Here is a 19,749-nt window from a genome sequence, read left to right on the forward strand (position 1 = left end):
ACCCATTCATAAAAATCCTGAGCTGATTCATGCCTTTCCCAGCGCAGAGATCCCATATAATGGCGTGACGTCTTTCGCGGGGAACGAGGCCCTGACGCAGCCTCGGGCCTGGCGCACATCCCGCGGGCAGACCTGAGATCTGGGCCTTGTAAACAGGCCGCCAGGTGACAATGGTCAGGACTAAGGCAATCAGCGCTCGGTGTTTGCCCAGCCTTATCGAGAGCCCGCGGCCCTGCTCCGTGCTGTCAATGCAGTCAGCCTCCCGGAGTGAATGATGAGATTCCTAGCGCCTACACGGAGCTGTCCTCGCTAAATAGGGGGCTCATCGGAGGGGGAACTCCAGTGCTGACCCGGCGGGGCTACCTGCCGGAGTCTGTACCCAAGGACAGGTTCCTCCGCTGGCCCTTTACCCGAATTTCCTTAAATCACCCCATTTTATGTCATTACATTTTCTTCATGCCGCTATTCCTGCTTCAAGGCGCTAGATTTCAATCATGCCACTCCGTTAGTTTTTTTCCCTAGGTTCAGGTTTCTAGCCTTAGTTCTTGCGCACGCTCTTCCCTTGTGGTGTTTAATCTTGTTGGTGGTCCTGGTGGGTTCTGCAGTAGGTTGCACCTTTCGGAAATCTTGCATCTCGCCCCCATGGACGTCTCACTGTCCTAACCAGCACAACGGGGGAGGTGTCAAGAAAGAGCATTGGCAACACAGCAGAGGCTAGTGGGGTACCCCCTGCACAGAGGCGTCTCGTGATTGGCCTCTGCCCTGCCATTGGGTCCGGCATGGGCGCGTGGCTGCTTTGCGTGTGGCTGGTGGTGTGCAGGCCTGTGCTCATGTTGTGGGTGACCTTGCAGGACCCCAGGAAGGTGTCTGCACAGAGTTCCTCAGAATCGGAGGTCATTTCCGAGGCCATCCAGATGCTGCATGAGGTGTTCTCCATTGGAGAGGTTCCCCCCATCACCGTGCCTCATCGGAAGCCCCCTCAATTCATGGTGGATCTCTTCAACGCGGTGGCGGACCTGGAGGGCATCACCAAAGGCCACGGACTGCAGCAGGGCAACGTGGTGCGGAGCTTCGAGGATAAAGGTAGGGGCTGGGGCGGGCCCTGGGTGAAGGCACGGGTGGGGGGCGTCACCTGCCGGCCTCGTCTGTCAGTCCCAATCAAGGGCACCTCAAGGTCCTCTGTAGTCCCCACTGAAGAGCGCGTCACGTCTAAATGTCGTGACCTCTGTGGTGAACTTAACACCCCCCTCCCCTAGAGGGAGCCCCTCTGCTCACCATCGAAGTGTCTCTCTCCATCAGGTCAGGGGGGTTTGGTTTCGAAATTGGGAATCTCTTTGTAGGTATTGGTAACCTTTTATTTGCCACATCCTCCTTCGCTGTTACGGTAAAGCCGGGTGTATGTTTTTATTTGAAATAAAATGTGGTTACCTTATATTAAGCATAAGCCCCCCTTGGGTCTCATGCTGCGCTATCCTTAGGTGACCTAGCAAGGACCCATAGAAGGGACGGAGGTGAAAGGGTCCCAGGGTTGCCACTTCACCCCCCCCCCCCCTCCACACACAACAGTCTCTCTCTCTAGCAGAGAAAGACTGCCCACTGAAGGAGAAGCAGGGTGGCTCTGGCCAATGCAAGGACACTGCCAGAGGAACATTCACCTTGTCTAGTTTTCATCGTTGCGTTTTTGTTTTTCCTTCTTCTTGAGGAAATAAGAACTTTTGGCTTGGTTATTCTTCTGGTTGTAATGCATACGTTAGTTACCAGACCAGTGCTGCTGGAGGCATAAATAAGATAGTATGTAGCATGGCAGGCATATTTGTAATCAGGCCTGGTTCTAGCGGGTGGGCCGGGGGGCCAGGTCCACCCAACCATGAGCCTTGGCGCTCGCAGTGCATCTGCCACCGATGTACAGCAACAATAAAAAATCCAGATAACTGATGATTTATGATCCTGCTGCAGAGCAACCATTTGTCTGTTGGTCGTTTTTAAATACAGATAAACTGAATTTTATGGGAATAGCTCAGTGGGTTACTGCCTTTGTCACAGATATCATTGTGTTACTTGCAGTTCAGAAGTTACTACCTGAACATAGGACAGTGACCAATGAACTGGCATCAAAGAGCTGCATGCAAACTTCGCTTTTTTGTGTTGTGATATAGTTAGAACTTCTCATGGCTTTCATAATTCTAATGTTGCTAAAAAGAGAGTTTGTTTAGGCAGTTCTACATTTTTATCAGTAAAGCCAACCCCCAACCACTGGAGTACTCTTTAAATCCTGAGTTTGTGCTTCTCCAGACCAAACCCTCGTAAAATATATTGCCCACCAGTATGGATGACGTGATTTCTACACCTTGTAATCCTCATTGGCTTATGTGACATTCCCCGTAGACGGATTTATTGTCTCTGTATAACGTGTGCTGTTATGTAAAGTACTGTAAACCCTACACTGATATGAGTAGCGCTATACCACAAATGAAATGGATATGATAGCGGGGCAACTAAGAGATAAGGGGCACTAGTGGAGGGTGGCAGTGAGGGAATACGAAGAGGAGGTCACGGGGTGGGGGAACTACAGAGAGATGAGGGGCACTGGTGGAGGGTGGCAGTGAGGGAAGCCAAGGAGGATGTCATGGGGTGAGGGGAACTACAGAGAGATGAGGGGCACTAGTGGAGGGTGGCAGTGAGGGAGTCAGAGGTCATGGGGTGGGGAGGGAACTACAGAGAGATGAGGGGCACTGGTGGAGGGTGGCAGTGAGGGAATCCGAGAAGGAGGTCATGGGGTGGGGAGGAACTACAGAGAGATGAGGGGCACTGGTGGAGGGTGGCAGTGAGGGAATCCGAGGAGGAGATCATGTGGTGGGGGGGTATGGAGAAACGAGGGACACTAGTGGAGGGTGGCAGTGAGGGAAGCTGAGGAGGAGGTCATGGGGTTGGGGGAACTACAGAGAGATGAGGGGCACTGGTGGAGGGTGGCAGTGAGGGAATCCGAGGAGGAGGTCATGGGGTGGGGGGACTATGGAGAGATGAGGGTCATTGGTGGAGGGTGGCAGTGAGGGAATCCGAGGTGGAGGTCATGCGGTAAGGGGGAACTACAGAGAGATTAGGGGCACTAGTGGCGGGTGGCAGTGAGGGAGTCAGAGGTCATGGGGTGGGGAGGGAACTTCAGAGAAATGAGGGGCACTGGTGGAGGGTGGCAGTAAAGGAATCCGAGAAGGAGGTCATAGGATGGGGAGGAACTACAGAGAGATGAGGGGCACTGGTGGAGGGTGGCAGTGAGGGAATCCGAGGAGGAGGTCATGGGGTGGGGGGCTACGGAGAAATGAGGGACACTAGTGGAGGATGGCAGTGAGGGAAGCCGAGGAGGAGGTCGTCATGGGGTGGGGGGAACTACAGAGAGATGAGGGGCACTTGTGGAGGGTGGGAGTTAGGGAATCTGAGGAGGAGGTCATGGGGTGGGGGAACTACAGAGAGATGGGGGCGCTGGTGGTGGGTGGCAGTGAGGAAATCTGAAAGGGGGTCATGGGGTGGGGAGAACTACAGAGAGATGAGGGGCGCTGGTGGAGTGTGGAAGAGAGTAAATCTGAGGAGGAGGTCATGGAGTGGGGGAAACTACGGAAAGATGAGGGGCGCTGGTGGAGGGTGGCAGTGAGGGAATCTTAGGAGGAAGTCATGGGGTGGGGGGAGCTACGGAGAGATGAGGGGCACTGGTGGAAGGTGCTATTTAGGAAGTCTGAGGAGAAGGACATGAGGGGGAGGGGCTATGGAGAGATGAAGGGCACTGTTGGACAGTGGTAGCTAAGTTATCTACAGAGAAAGAGGTCATTGGTGGAGCACCAAAAAATACTTTTGCACCAGTGTGAGAAGTTGGCCTGATATATGCTGTCCACTAGTTATAGTGGGCACCCTGTATCAGTCCAAGCAACCCCTTATGGTGAAATAGGTTAAAGACAACCTTTATTGAAAGCTATCCTAGTGGTAGCTATGGAGAGCAGCCTTCAGGCTAAGTCTTGAAGGAATGTAAAGCAGCTTGTTTTACCAGTCTATAATCTCTTGAATGACCAAATGAAAGGACAACCACACCAGATATATATGTTAAATATATGTATTTAAGATAAAACACACCCCTCTAGTCTCTTTGTGAGACTGGAGTTCGAAGTACTTAAGTTACAAGTTAGCAATCAACAGTAATAGCACAAATACACGTTTGGGCCCTAGGGGCGTACCAAACCATATACCAATAAAGTGGTATAAGAACCATGACTGAGCTAGACAAAAGGCCTAGAGCCTGTAGAAGTGCTTGGTCCACAAGGAACCACCCAAGGTAGTGACACAGGGGACCCACGGGGGACGCGTGCAGTGTAAGAACACAGCCGCAAATCGCTGTTTACTTCTATGGGGAATGTCGCGGTTGGAAAATTAGAGTTTAAGGACACTTAGAAGATATCTACGAGCGAACCCTTTTGGACTTAGAGGTGTCTAGGGCCAACACCCACGGGAGCACCGGAGTACTCGAGTTACCTCACCCAGGTAAGCCGGGTGCCTAGGTGTCAAATGGAGTCGGGTCGCGTCGCTGTTTTCAATAGAAGCTGCTCAGGAAGTGCTGCTGTCGTGAAGAGGGGAAGTGTCCTGAGAGATCCAAGCCCGGATCTAGGATGGAAGGAACCTGAAAGCAGAGGGGACAGAGTCTGGGTCACTTACCAGTGACCAAGGGCACGATAGACCAATGCCCACAGATGTCGGGTGCTTCAGGTGTGTTGATGGCAGTGACGGCCCGTGTAGGGCGTTTTACCGGGGCGGTGATGTGGCGCAGAGGTGGGGCAGGGTGGGGGGTTGCAAAATACGGCAAACGGCCGATTTCAGATAAGTTACGAAAAAAATTAATAAACCGAATTTCGTTGCGCGCGCTGCATCGCCAAATGCGATGCAGCGCGCGCAACGAAATTCGTTTTATAAATTTTTTTGCAACCCCCCACCCTGCCCCACCTCTGCGCCACGTCACCGCCCCGGTAAAACGCCCTACACGGGCCGTCACTTGTTGATGGGTGTCTTGACTCTTCAGCCACGAGGTCCAGGAGGTGCCGGTGATGACCAGGAGCTGGATTCGAGCTGTCCCACATAGTCTGTCGAGTGCTGCGGTATCGGCAACCAGATTGGACCCAACAAGCCTTGGCGGAGTCAAGTCACTTGGAATCAGAGAAAGGACGTCAGTGCAGACCAGCAAGGTCTGGGGGACTCACCCAGTGAGAGTAAGTCAGGGCACATCTGGAGCAACCAGGAAAGCCCAATCAGAAGAGGAGTTGCCTTCATGGGGACCCACTAGCCAACGGGCAAGCGATCGCGAAGGAGCCTCAAGCGGTCGCAGTGGAAACTGGCCCACGGATCACTCGTGGAGAGGAGGCCATAAATTTTTGGTGCAGGAGTTGCTCAAGGCTGGAGCTCCTTGGAGCCCAAAGCACAACTTTGACGAAGACCAGGAAGATGATGGATCAGCAAAAGATCACAGTGTCCAGGGGTCACGGTTTCACATCACCCACGATAGCCACAGGCCTCAGCTTTGCTGTGGACTCAGGGTAGCCTCGGGGAAGTCTGGAAATCCACCTCTGATGATGCAAAGACTTCGGCGTCCAGCGGGAGCTTCAGCGATGCAGACCAGGCAGTTGCTGCTTTGGTGCCTGCCAAGTAGAGGAGTCACTCCTTGACCCCAAGAGAGATTTCTCCAGTCTTCTAGGCAAAGTAGAATGTCGAAGGTCCAGGATTTATGTTGCAGAGTTTCGTCCAGTGTAATCTAACGTCGTAAGGACTGGGTTCCCATACTTATACAAAGTTTGGCGGTTGAACATACTCTAGGGACCCACCTATGGGAGTGTTTGGAAAGAGGGGTGGTTACACTCATTTCCTTTGTCCAGTTTCGCGCCAGAGCAGGGGCAGGTAGCCCCTGCAACCGGTTTGAACTGGACTATGCACAGGGACACCAAGTGTGCCCCCAGTGGTGGACTTCAAAGCACCAGAGAGTGCTCCCGCCCAGCCCCAATACACATCTGCCTGTCTGGGGAGGTGGTTACACCTCCCTGGGACAGGAAACCTATTGTCCAGGCCTCCCCTGCCAGAGTTTCGGTCAGCAGCAGGAGGCCAGACCCGTGTCTGTGGCAGTGGCATCCACTTTGTGATGCCAGGGCTGTAGAAAGTCATTAACTGGTTAGACCAGTGTGAACATGTCTCTCCCTCTAGAAGGGTGGAATGCTACCCCCGCCGCCAGAACTGGCGGGGGGGGGGGGGTAGTATTCCAAAACGTTTGACACCAAACATAACATGTTTCCGTGAAGCCATCCCAAAGTTAGCATTTACCGCGAGGTTATAATGCACTCAAGAGTATATGGTCAGGCTGCACCACAAACAGCATCAGAGGAGGTACTCCGAACGCTGCAGAGGGGGCTCTGCTCATACAGGGGCACCCTCTCACATAAAAACCAAGCACTCTGCCTTCAGGATTGTTTTTTTTTTATTTATTTTTTATTTTTTTGTCCTCATTTGCCATTACCTCCATCCACAAAAGAGACGCCAACCACCAAACCTGTCTGCCTTGAAGTATTTTAGCGATCTGTCCTCCTTGATTACCTTTTCCGGGCAGAATTTATTTAATAGGCGGGAGACTGACCTCTTAAGTAGAAAACGAAGGAGCTCCAGTCAATGGTGTTCAACCTGACAGACCTGGAAATACGTACGGGAGAGACCACTTCCCAAGATCTTCTGGAGACTAGTTGGCATAATCATAGAACCCGGGGGGGGGGAAACCCCCCCCCCCAAAAAAAAAAACACTGGTCGTCCTATCTCCAGTTTATTAACAGATCCCAAAAGGACAGATTTCTTTTACAACACGATCTGGCCAAGTCAGTCTTTGAGGTTTCATACAATGATGTTAACCAAGCTGCGTGTGATGGAGCTTTGGCTTCCACCCAAAATTTACATATTTGTCGTCTTGCCAAAATAATGGAGTAAAAAAGAAAAGACTTTGCCTGTCCGTTTACGTTTTCCTCCAATCCAAAAATTATTAGCGGAAGAGTAATGTTCAATGATATATTTAAAATCGAATCCAAGGTGACCTTTACTTCTTCCCAAAACAGCCTAATGGCAGGACAATCCATAAACATGTGTGTGTCTGTAGCTGCCACCAGTTTACACTTATTACATTTCTTCCCTGGAAGAAACTTGGAAAGCCTTAGGGGTGAAAGGTAGGCCCGATGCAAAGTGAACAAATGGTTGCGTCTTAACCAAGCTGGTTTAACTATTTTATAAAGAAAAGAAAAGGATCTCATCCATAAGTCCTCGCACTGAAGGCCCAACTCATTTCCCCATAACTTGTCTGGCAGGGCAAAATCCCCATCCGCCTCCTCCACCATACACCAATACCAGATTGCCACTTCTTTACCCCCTTCTTGCTTTTCTACCAGTTGTTGTTCGAACTGGCTATATTTCCCCGATTGAGGTCCTTTCCTATTTAGTACTCGTGCCTAACTGTCCAACTGTATGTATTTAAACCTGGAGAAGGCCTTACCCACCTTTTCCCTCAGCACCTCCCAATCTTGTACCTTTCCATCCACCAATAACTCTCCCCATCTTGGGTCCCAGCGTCTTTTAACGGGATTGCTAAGCTGTCTTGCAGACAAGGTGGGAGCCCAGGGGAATCCCACACCGGGGCAAAGTTGGAGTAATAGTGTAATCTGACTTTTTTTTTTAATCAGGATTGTTAAGGCCTGCCATAGGAGTGACTTATAGGTTTTATATGTGTGTGCAATGGTGGTGATATAGGTAGCCTATACCACTGTAAGGGGTGCAAGCATCACCTTACCCAGGCTGCAGTAGCAGACCTGTGGTGTCATTTTGGAGTGTTTCCCAGGGGTGGTATAATACATGCTTCAGCCCCTGGTAGGCCTCTGAGGTACCTATGCCCTAGGTACATAGTATACCATATACTAGGGGCTTATAAGGCACTCCAGCATCCAATTGGAAATGTACCTAATGTACATGGAAGCCATTTTAGAGAGGAAGCAGCTAGGCTGGGGTCCTGATTAGCAGGGCCACAGCCGGACTAAGGTCGAAAAACAGTGAAACACCAGCAAAAAGTGGGGGTACCCATGTGAAGCAGATCCTACTCTCCTACAACCAGCAATAAAGCCAGCCCTGTCATGGCCTTTCTGTTTTTGTTTATTTAATTAACATTCAGGTGAGTAGGACAACTGTGGAGTATACTTTAAAGTGCATGCTAAATACATTTACTGCTATATTCAATGTTTCAAGTTTGAAGGTGATTTTACTATTGTTTTTTACTGGGAATAATGAAAGTGGAACCGGATGGTGGCTGATATGGGGCTGGGGCCCAAGGTCAGCTGTGAGATAAGGTGCAATGGAGAGGGGTGGTAGAAAAGTGGATAATCAAGCCTGTAAGGAAGTGCGCTGCATAGTCAGGGGTCAGGTGGAGGTAGTCATGAAGAGGGTTTCTCCCTGTAGGCTCGCACAGAGGGAGCCCGAGTGGTGTCACTTGCCTGATACTACCACCTTAGAAACATCCTCTTCCCATCAAAGGGACATTACATGGAAAAAAGCACTTTTTGAGAGTGATAAAGTTTAGAAAGAGACTTGGAAAATAGTACGTTTTACTGGGCCTTGTAAGACTAAGGAGAGATAAAGGAGGGCCCAGAAGCAGGCCCGGCTAGATATATAAGCGATAAATCAGGCCAGCTGTGGCCAACCTGAATGCACCCTTGGCCCCCCCAAATATAAATTCCTAGAGCCGGGCTTGTTTGTAATGCTGTTCTTTTGCTCTCACGTGATCCCCCCGCGCTCCAGCACCCTTTAGTGGGCAACAACTTGGTATGAGGTATGCATCACAGCTGTTTGAGTTCTGACACTGCTCTGACCACCTGTGTCCTGCTTTCTTCCAGTCCTCACGCAGGACCAGTCCTATTTCTACTTCAACATTTCGTCAGTAGCAAAGAGTGAAAGAATGTTGAAGGCAGAGCTGCGAGTTTTCAAACTGAGGCAAGTATGGAGGTCTGGAAGAGTTCCCCGACATCACTTCTGCAGGGTAAGCATCACTTCATCGCTGTTTGTGAATGATAACCCCTGTTATTGTATTGCACTTGTGTGTGTGTACATATATATATATATATATATGTGTGTGTGTGTGTGTGTGTATATATATATATATATATATATCGATTCATACCTCTGAGGAGGCACCTAAGCTCATTAGCGAGCAACTCAAAAATCACCAGGATTCCTTGGCTTTAAAAAGTTTGAATTTGCGGGGACACCAATAAGGGATGTGTTTTGTTGTGTGTGAGTGACCATGGTTAATGTCTGATTTATTATTTATTTGTGATATATATATATATATTATATCAAACTAGACCAGAAGGTATAAGAGCTTTACAGAATAAGCACAACAATAACATAAGTTACATTCAGAATAGATACAAAATATATAGTAACGATAAAAAGGGCATGTAGAAAAATGGGATATGAAGGCAAAATAGCAGCAAGTGCCCGAGTTACATAAAGCATAAATACAAATATATATCAACATTATAGAAAATAAGAATCTGATAGAGGGATGTGAGGATGTAAAGTTCTGAAGTAGGTATGGTAGGGAGTGGAAAGGATAGGGAGAATAGGTGCGCAGTATTTCCCAGAGGTAGTAAATGAGCATTGCAACATAACACTTAAGATAATGAAACTAGCACTTTACAGAGTAAGCACAACAGCAGAAACTTGAGGTACAAAGAGAGCAAATAAAAAATAATGTCCTAACTGTAAAAAAGGCAGTAGGCGAAATACAGTGGGGTATGTAAGCAAGAAGCAGCCAGACCAGAGTTACATGACGTGTGGAGGAAAGTACATGGCGACAATAAATCCAAGAAGAATACGAATGATAGAGTGCATAAAAGTTCTGAGGTAGAGCCATGACAGTTATATTATTAGAAAGTGAGTGTGTGTGTCTGTAGTGCCTGTTACTTTTTCCCTAGTTGTGTGCATACTACCTAATTTGAGGACTGCATTTTTACAGCAGGAAACCCCCACTTGCAGAAAACCACATAAAATAATTACAATAACGCTAGCATCATCTTGTCTGAGGTCGCTGTGCCTAGCCATTTAATCAGAGAAAGGTGTGATAGATAAGCACACACATTGAAAAAAATAGACCTGGTGTTATTAGGCTGGCATTACCTCAAACCTGTTGATTCTCCTAAAATGACACCTGTAACATCCAATTATGAATAGGGACTTTGAACCAGCGCTCTTTATCCATTAGATGCTGTATTATTCACATTTTACTTCCGTCCAGCACAGCACACAAGATGGGGTAGTGTGTCAGTCCACTGCAGCCACTGGCTAACTTCACTGCCAGTGAAACCATTCTGCCCTTTTTCAAGGAGCATATTCACACACAATGCAGCTCTCTGCAGTTTCAGGGACTATTTCAATGTTTGCTTTTTGAGACCAAAAATATTGTTTGTGTTTAGCCAAAGTTTTCTTCGTTTCTTTTTTTTGTTTTCGATTGACAAGGGCCTAGCAAACTCCTCGACAATTAGGTTTTGCCCAAACAAAAAAAGCTCTGACAAATCCAAAAGTCTGGCAGCCAAGGTCATACCAATTACTTTTGCCAAAGCTTGTTAATTTATTGCTGACTGTGCTTGACTTTGCTGGAGCTGGTGGTAGAGAATGGAGCTGTCCATGGTACGCACCGGACAAAGCCCATTGTGAACGGTCTAATAATCCCTCAAGAGCCTCTTTACGAGCTCCCGGGATGAAGCCGCCGGGGCACTGGAGGGCTGAAATCTACACCGATATCTGGGGTTACAGAGGTTTTCCTGGAATGGGGAATAACACTTCTGTGCGATTTTCCCCTTCCAAGGGAAATAACTGGCCACATATGCACATATTTGTGATCTGATTGAGGCAGGAGTAAATGTGTGGCAGGCTTTTTCTCGGCTGTGGTGCAGGAGGGCTGAGCATGATGGGGGCAGGAGGGCGTGATGGTTTAGTCCGGCTGAAGGGAACTTTTTCAGCTTCCTCCAGGCTGCAGGATGTTGGCAGGAGTGGGCCAGGTGCCGCAGTTGCTCCCAACCTCCACCGCTCTGCTAGCTGGCCCTGGGCTTGATGTCTCCGCTTCCAGAAGAGAGTGCCCACTTTCTGTTTCCGGGCCCAGACACACCAGGAAACTTGTAGTTACTCGGAGAAACTGGTCTGGGGAACTCGCAATGAAGACCCGAGAGTGAGGAAATCGACTCTAAGGAGAGTAATAAAGCCAGTCGTGGTGGATGAGTTTAGGCCAGCAGTTCCTAACCTTTTAACTTCCGTGGACCCCCAGTGAATCATTACTGAAATCCTGGGGACGCCCACCGAGTGATTTTTGGAAGCCAGGGACCACCGGCCTAAGCAATTGCTATGTTGTGAACCTCAATACAAGACACAATAAAACAAAAACAAATATACACCAAGTTAAATATTTTGTGTAATTCACAATCAAATATAGATAAAGACTTCAAATTCTCAATGTTGCTTCTTTATTGGTTTATACTTAATTCATTTTGACGTATTGATTTCAATATTTAATTTCGTAAAATATTCACAGCCCCCAGCCCTCTCCCTACTCCCCAGTAGGCCTCCCGGACTCCAAGGGTTCCCCGGACCACAGGTTAAGAACCACAGGCCCGATTCACAGAACTAACTTAAGACAAAATCCTAAACTTACTACTTTTGGTATTCACAGAAGTTAGGATTTTGTCTTAAGTTTGTCTTAAGACAAACTTAAGACAAAATCCTAACTTCTGTGAATACCAAAAGTAGTAAGTTTAGGATTTTGTCTTAAGTTAGTTCTGTGAATTGGCCCCCACTTCTCTACGCAGTCTGGGGCTTGGACTGGATATAGGCAGTTTTGATAGTGTTTAACAAAGAACAATCGCCTATAGAGAATTATCTGAATGAGATCATATAGACGATCAGAGATAAAATATACAATGACCCCTCTGAGGTGCCCGAGTTAAGATACTCTAGAGAGGTGTTTGCGAAAATCTACCCTCTCAAAAGCATAGGAACAACAATGCCTTCTCCATAAGGTTATGAGTGGAAATGCCTATTTGAGGTGGTTGAACAAAGAAAAATGTTCAATGGGAGAGGTATGGAAGCAAAGATATCTGCTGTACAAGTTTCCAGCAAAAATGTCCTCTTAAGTGGAATCTGAGAAACAATTTTCCCCCATAGTGGTTTCTGAGCAACATTTTGAAGGTATGTAAACCATTTCCAGTCTAAATGTTCCTTGGAGAGCTGTCCAGGCAGAATTCCACACCTTTTTAAGGTTCCTGATCTGAAATACATACTCCAATGTATTCCAGCAAGCATGTGCCACCATGGAAGTGTTTAAACCTCTTTAAAGTGAGATTATGGAACATTTAACCTCTGAGATGAAGAAGCATTATTAAAAGACCTATATGCCTCCAACAGAGGTGCCTGAACACAGATGCCGTCTCTGCCGTGAAACTGGTGAAACCACCTAATACAGAGGGATCATGTAAAATGTTTCCTGTAGATGTACCCGAGCAAACACGTCTGCCTACAGATGTATCCAAGCAAAGATGCTTTCTGCAGTGGATTCCAACCGAAATGCCCCCTAGTCGTGTATCTAAGGCATATGGCCAGGTACTACCAAGACCCCCTCTTCCCCCGTCAATATCAAGATCACATGAGAAGAATTTTGGATTAGGGGATCGTAAACCCCCGGCCGTATTTATTTGCATAAAAATTTTAAAACAAATTTAATATACAATATTTACACAATACGCAGAAAACCATTACATTACATTGATTACATTGGTAGGTGCAGATGTCAGATGGATTACCTTAACATATCTCTAGTACAAGGATTTTCTATCCGAATCTAAACATACCATCATCAATAATCATAATAACAATATTTAATTATTTTTATTTTCTGCGTATCCCTATTGTGAGCCTACGGCAAGGTCAATAACTGGCGCCCGATCCTTATCCTATTATGCACGCACTCCAACCGGAGTGCGCATGCGCAGGGGGCCCGTTCACCATGAGGGGTACTTCCCCCCCAGGTCACCCCGTACGCCCTTATGCCCGCCCTCTAGCCGGACTGCGCATGCGCAAAGGGCCCGTTCCCTGTGAGGGTACTTCCCCCCCCAGGTCACCCCCATACGCCCTGTAGATTATCTCCATAATGGGGCCCTTGCAGTTATGCGCCGTTTATTTGCGCCATTGTGCACGTGCGGGGTGGCCAAGCAGCCTACCGGGAAAGCGTAACTCCCCCTCCCCCGCACCCATCCAGCCAACCGGCTGTAACTGCCCCAGGAGTTCTAGGAGAGACCACTTCTCCCTCCCCCTTGGGCGACCCCATTCAAGAATGGCGCCGCCCCCTAAGGACCTTCAATTTACTAAATTAAATTACAGCCTCCTGGTGAGGCTGGTATAACTAGTGGCAGGCTGAGGGAGCAGCGAGCAAAGAGGCAGACCCCGCCGCTCCCCAGCCTTTTATCGCCCAGATTCCGGCCAGACCAGTTCTAACTGGCCTGGCGTTAGCCAAAGTGCGTGACCCGGAAGTGCTTTCAATCACTTCCTGGTCACGCCCCCAGACCTTAACCAATTAATGGCAGGGGCGCACCTGTCGCTGTTATGGTTTTGCCAATGCTAGTTAAAAGGAATGTTGACCACGTTATGTTACATGTGTAATGTTCTATATTCTGGATGAGGTAGTTGATGTTAGAACCTGGTTTTGGCAGTTGATGCCAGATCAAGGTTCGTGAGGGTTGTATATTGGAACTAAGAAATAAATCCTTGAAGAATCATATTATCTGGAAGTACTACGTTATTTTAACAGTCGCATCATTAAAGCTCGCGACAGGCCCGCCCCGGTATGGTCATCGGGGGCCAGCACGCCCGCCATACCTTCGGCGTGGCCGATGCCGGCCCCGCCTTTCTAAATATACCCTAATGTGGATGTACCAAATTTGAAAAAAATGCCCCACTCACACTGAGGTAATTGAGCAAAAGATCAGTTGATGTTGATATGCTTCTGGATTATTTAATCAAAATGCCTCTACCAGGGTCAGTCCCAGTTATCCTCATTTCATGTCAGGCCATTTCATATCTAGATGTAGCACTGTCAAGAGCAGGCTGGGGCTCAGAAGCCACAGGGAAGAGAGCACTTTCTGGTTATTTTCCCAGACTCTCGGACAAGCTACCCCTTAATCTCAAAGACGCCCCAGACCTTGAACCTTTCAATAAGTAATATCTCTCGCCACCCTCTAAACGCCTCGACGGGTAAACACTCAATATTTAGCCTCTCTACTGTAATTCTTCGGCGACATGTGGCCTCACCTTACTACATATGTCATGTGCTGCACCTTATACACGTGCTTCACCTTCCCATGATGCATTATCTAAAGTTATGTCACTCTGAGCAAACTACCTTGAAAGCTTCCATGTAATCTGTGCCGTGCACAGCCAATCACAAGCCATTTTACTTTTTTTTTTACACCACTAGTTTTCCAAGTCTCTTTCCCGCTCTCTGCTCCCCTTCTGTACTAGGCCCATTGTTGGACTTGGCCCTTCTGGCAGGTTCACCCCTAAAACTTTTCACCTTTTAATGTGACCTGATGTTAGTTGTTTTAGACCTCTAGGCACTTTAACACTGTGTCCCAGTGTAAAGTGTGTGCGCTCTGTGTTACATTTAGTGAGACTGGCCTGCCCTCCCATAGGAATGCATGGGGAATGTGTGTGTCCCTGGTAGTTCCTGATGCGTGGAGAGTGCAGGATCGAGTTTGGTATGTGCGAACTCGTGAGATTGAATGCTGCGCGATGATGTGTGCGGCATTACTGTGTCTAGTGTAGAAGTGCCACTTCTAGAAGCTGGCATGTCTGTGTAATAAATGTGAAGTGACTGTCTGGCTTGTAATTGGCTGGTGTGCCTGGCTCCAGGAGTCAGGATGGGTCTGCCCCGGTGGTGAATGGAGAGATCGGCATGCTGATGGCAGGGAGGAGTACACCTGGGACCTGAATAGGGCTGGGCTTTCCCTACGCAATGCTGGCTCCGCCCCCTGTGGTGCGACTGATGTCCCTAGCCTGTCCAGTGAATGGGGAGAGGGGCTGAGCACAACAGAGTGCTCCAAAACCAGTTGCATCTGGTTTTCCCCTAACCCTGCAGCCTGAGACAAAGGAAATGTGTATATAAAAAGGGGCTGCGACCCCATGGAAAAGGTTCTTCTTCTGATCCTAACTGGAGGGGGGGGGTCTGCTGCTGCTGCTGCTGGGCGCCAGCAGAGACTGCCACTGGGGACTGCCTCCCTGCCTGGAGGGCCCTGTGAGCTGGCCCCTAGGCCCAGCCCTTGCCCCCCTGCCTCCTGAAAGACTTTTCCTGGACTTTTGCCCCCAGCACCCTGGGAGCGCTTTTGCATATATTTTACTAGAGCGCTTGGCTCTTGGCCCGCCGACGAAGAAGCGCGTCCCGTGGCTATCTGCAGCGCTGAGCAGGCGAACCTTGTCGAAGGAATCCCGACGTAGGGATTCCCCCGGTTGTGCCTCCTCGAAAGCGGGTGCCCACCCTGCATTGCGGTGCTCGTTGGCAGGTGCCCACCCCGCTGATTTCATTATATTTAACTTTCAAACGAGGGCGGGAGCCCACCCCGCGCTTCGGTGAAGGAAGAGAGGATCTCCGCCGCAGCCCGGCCCGGACAGGAAGCCAGGCAACCTGTGTGAGGACGTGGGCGGGGCTTAACCAGGAAGCGGACGGGAGCCTACCCCGCGCTCCTGTGATTGCCGCTGCGAGGAAGCAGATGGGAGCCTACCCCGCGCTCCTGTGATCGCCGCTGCCGGAAGCTGACAGGAGCCCACCCCGCGCTCCGGTACGAAGAGCAGAGGAAACCCGAAGAAGCGTCCAGGCGGGAGCCCACACCGCGCTGGACGGTGTGCGAAGGAGCGGAGGAGTACAGCAGTGGCTGGCGGGGCTCCCGTGCCGAGAGGGAGAGCCCCGTGCCTACACCGGAGGAGGCGTCCCCCGCCTTGAGGAGTCCTCGCTTCAGTCCGGTGAGTGGGGTGAAAAAGGGGGCCTGCCTTGGTGACTAAGCCCTGTGGGGCCCGCGCACACCTAGTTGGTGCCTGTTTCGGGGCACATTGTCGGTGCTCGCAGCTGCCCCACTTGTCAGAGGGCAGCTGCAACTCGTGGGCACAGTTTTGGATTCCCGTTTGAGTCCGAGACCGGGACTCCAACGTTGAGAGCTATTACGTCCCCAGTGCTGGGGCCAAATTCCCCTCAGTGTTGCCGCCGTAGCGGGCCACTGCAACGTGGGGCATTCATTTTGGATTACACGAGAGCGGTGAGATACACTCCCCCGGCCCCCCTGCGCTTGGGGCACTTTGCTTTCCGCTGCCCCAGAGGCCAGTAGAAGGCCCACCGCTTACGCCCTAACATTTTTGGGACATAGGGCATTGGAGCCCCAGTAAGAGGCCAGGTGGCCTGGGAGTCAGTTCAGCAAAATTACGCTAAGGGGATGTATGCACCTAACTAGTGACTCTATGGTGCTCAGCGTTTTATTATATAGCGTGTTCATGCTACTGTGGTTTTTGCCTAATATGATTCAGGTCTAATGTGATTTATGCTTAGGAGTTATGGCATACCGTGTTTATGACGGCGCTTGTGCATAATGTATTTATGCCTCCTAATGTGGTTATGCCTAATGTGATAATGCTGGGGTCATTATTGCGCCGGTAATTACGGGTTGTGCTCTACAGTGATAATTTGCGTTACAGTTGGTATATGTTTTACATCTACAATTGGTGATTTGTGCTAATTCGGACAGTGGTCCATGTGGCCCTGTCTTATGTAAATAGTCCCCTGTAAATTCTGCCAGTGCCAGTTGGCACAGTGTAAACTATGTGATTATCATCTAATGTGTTTATTATAATTCAAAAGCTATTTTTATATACATCCTTGTGTCGAGTTCCTTTTGTGGTGGGCCTAGGGTGTTGTTGCTGGGTGCGCGCGCAAACGCTTTACACATTGCCTCCGGGATAAGCCTGACTACTCGTGCCAAGCTACCAAGGGGGTGAGCAGGGGTTATCTTTGGCGTGTAACTCCTCAGCCCTGACTTAGAGTGGTGGTTTCTGCCTGGCTTTGGCGCAAGCCCTAGCCAACCAGAAATCCCATTTCTAACATTGGTGATCAGAGGTGGGATTAGGACTTGCGTTTGCACAGTACCACAGCGACGACTGGCTGCACTACAAAACTCTGCATTTTAGATAATCACGTGTTTGGGGATTATTGTTCTGAGGTTTATTTTAAATTCTTCTCCTAAAAAGTGTCATTTTTGAATTGTGTACTCTTGCTTCAGCTCAGACACCTAGGTCCCTTGTGTTGCACGTGTCCCTGAGCGTCCTGCCAAAATGGAGGCTGCTTTTAATTTCTGTGGTCAGATTAGATACAGTATGGGGGAGTTGGTTGAGTTTTGTGAGGAGAGAGGCATAGCAGTGAGTGTATCAGACTCCCTGTCAAAACTTAGGGAGAACCTGATCCAATGGCAAAAGGATGAATGGGAACGTGAGCGCAGTGAGGAGGAGAGGGCCCTGGCCAAACGCCAAGAGCCCTGAGGAGTCTGAAGAGGAGGAAGGAAGTGACAGGACAGGGACGCCAGTAGATAGTGAAGACCCCATAGGTAGGGAGTCCCTTGCTGGGTCCAGTGTCAGGGGCAGCGCCCCCTCCCTTTTCCTGTCCCCAGAGGAGTGGGTAGATAGGAGGAAAGAGAGGGAGCATCAGCTGGCCATGGAGAAGCTCAGGATAGAGCATGCCATGCTGGAGACCGAGAGGGTCCTAGCGCAGGAGAGGATGGCAGAGGCAGAGAGGGCCTTTGCCAGAGAGAAACTAGCTCTGGAGGGTAAGTTCTCCCCTGAGCGCAGTTGTAGTTGTCTGGATTCCCCAGGGAGGGTAGCGTCCAGTGGTGGCAGCGATATCGAGTCCAGTGCAGGACGTCCCATTCCCAGTTCCCCGAGTATGGTACCTTGTTCCCGAGAGGAGGAGTACAGGTTGAAGTTCAGGGACAGTAAGAAGCAGCTGTCTCACCAGTCGTGGGGGTATTTTGTGGATGATTGTCATGATGCACTGATGGAGTGGCTTGGGGTTAACCCGGAACAGGATTTGGATGGAGCGGTCAATATGGTTATCAAAGAGCAGATGCTCAGTAGTTGTTATTCCGGGTTGCGCCAATACCTCTTGAGGTATGACTCCTTTTGTCCTTGGCACTTTGCAATAAAAGCGGACTGCTGGGAAAGTGCCCGAAGCGCTGAGGAGGCAGGGGAAAAAGATTCCAAAAGTAGTAGCTCAGGTATCATCCCGTCCTGTATTGGAGAAGAGGTTCAGAGTAGCCCAGCTAGGTCCCAGAGTAGTGAGAGGGGTGTAGGGGTTCATGACCTATCTCAGTGGAGTCCTATTGTTGCCTGCCATCGAAGGGATATACACCTTCTTGCTAGAACCAGTGCAAGATCAACAAATTTAGGGGCATATTATCAAGGACAGCGTTAAAACTATCGCCGCTTTAGCTGCAGTTTTCTGCCTCTAAACCGGCGATAATTTTCAACGCCGTCCTTGATAATATGCCCCTATGTTCCTACTTTCTTCTTTTTAGGTGGCGGAAACAAACCCAGCAGGCAGACCTCTGCTCGGGATGGCAGAGAGCATGCCAACACTTCACTTACTATTTCTACAATCCGGTGCCAAAAATCCTGTAGGCCAGGGCAGTCCCATACCATGTGTACAAATCTTACGTTCAGGGTTGTGCACCATGGGCACGGCTGTCCAGCGTTCCCGTACATGATGTTGAGTCTGTGGGGAGTAAGATAGGTCATGTGCAAGATATTGAATTGTGAGAACTTAAAATTGGAGTTCCTAGAGATTTTCTTTGGGCTGCTCAGGGCTCTACCCCATTGAGTGTCTGTCAGGTGGATGTATATCGTTACAACGCACACTTTTACAACGCATGCACTTACAACGCATTTTTTACAACGCAAAATCCATTACAATGCATTCCATTACATAGCATGACACTACAACGCATTTTTAAAAACTACCTTTACAACGCATTCCATTACAACGCATACTACCTTTACAACGCATACCATTACAACGCATAATATTAAATTGCATTTAAGGTAAGTATTAGATAGTATAGGGGTAAAAATTACTTTTCTAACTCCAGGGGGTGCAACAGTAGGGTAAGTGTTGGATAGTATAGGGGTAAAAATTACTATTCTAACTCCAGGGGGTGCAACAGTAGGGAAAGTGTTGGATAGTATAGGGGTAAAAATTACTATTCTAACTCCAGGGGGTGCAACAGTAGGGTAAGTGTTGGATAGTATAGGGGTAAAAATTACTATTCTAACTCCAGGGGGTGCAACAGTAGGGAAAGAGTTGGATAGTATAGGGGTAAAAATTACTATTCTAACTCCAGGGGGTGCAACAGTAGGGTAAGTGTTGGATAGTATAGGGGTAAAAATTTCTATTCTAACTCCAGGGGGTGCAACAGTAGGGTAAGTGTTGGATAGTATAGGGGTAAAAATTACTATTCTAACTCCAGGGGGTGCAACAGTAGGGTAAGTGTTGGATAGTATAGGGGTAAAAATTACTATTCTAACTCCAGGGGGTGCAACAGTAGGGTAAGTGTTGGATGGTATAGGGGTAAAAAT

At 49.0% G+C, this 19,749-nt stretch overlaps 1 protein-coding gene across 1 annotated transcript in view; it reads left to right on the forward strand.

The window, feature by feature from the left end:
* Window positions 1–332: 332 nt before the first annotated feature.
* Window positions 333–19,749, forward strand: part of LOC146867996 (bone morphogenetic protein 2-like) — a 44,237-nt gene continuing 24,820 nt past the window's right edge. The window contains exons 1-2 of the mRNA XM_085615159.1: window positions 333–1,083; window positions 8,937–9,079. Coding sequence (XP_085471285.1) covers window positions 780–1,083; window positions 8,937–9,079 — 447 coding nt within the window. The 5' untranslated portion in view covers window positions 333–779. The remainder of the gene's footprint in view (window positions 1,084–8,936; window positions 9,080–19,749) is intronic.

The sequence above is a fragment of the Triturus cristatus genome, chromosome 1_2 (genome assembly GCF_964204655.1).
Source record: "Triturus cristatus chromosome 1_2, aTriCri1.1, whole genome shotgun sequence".
Lineage (NCBI taxonomy): Eukaryota > Metazoa > Chordata > Amphibia > Caudata > Salamandridae > Triturus > Triturus cristatus.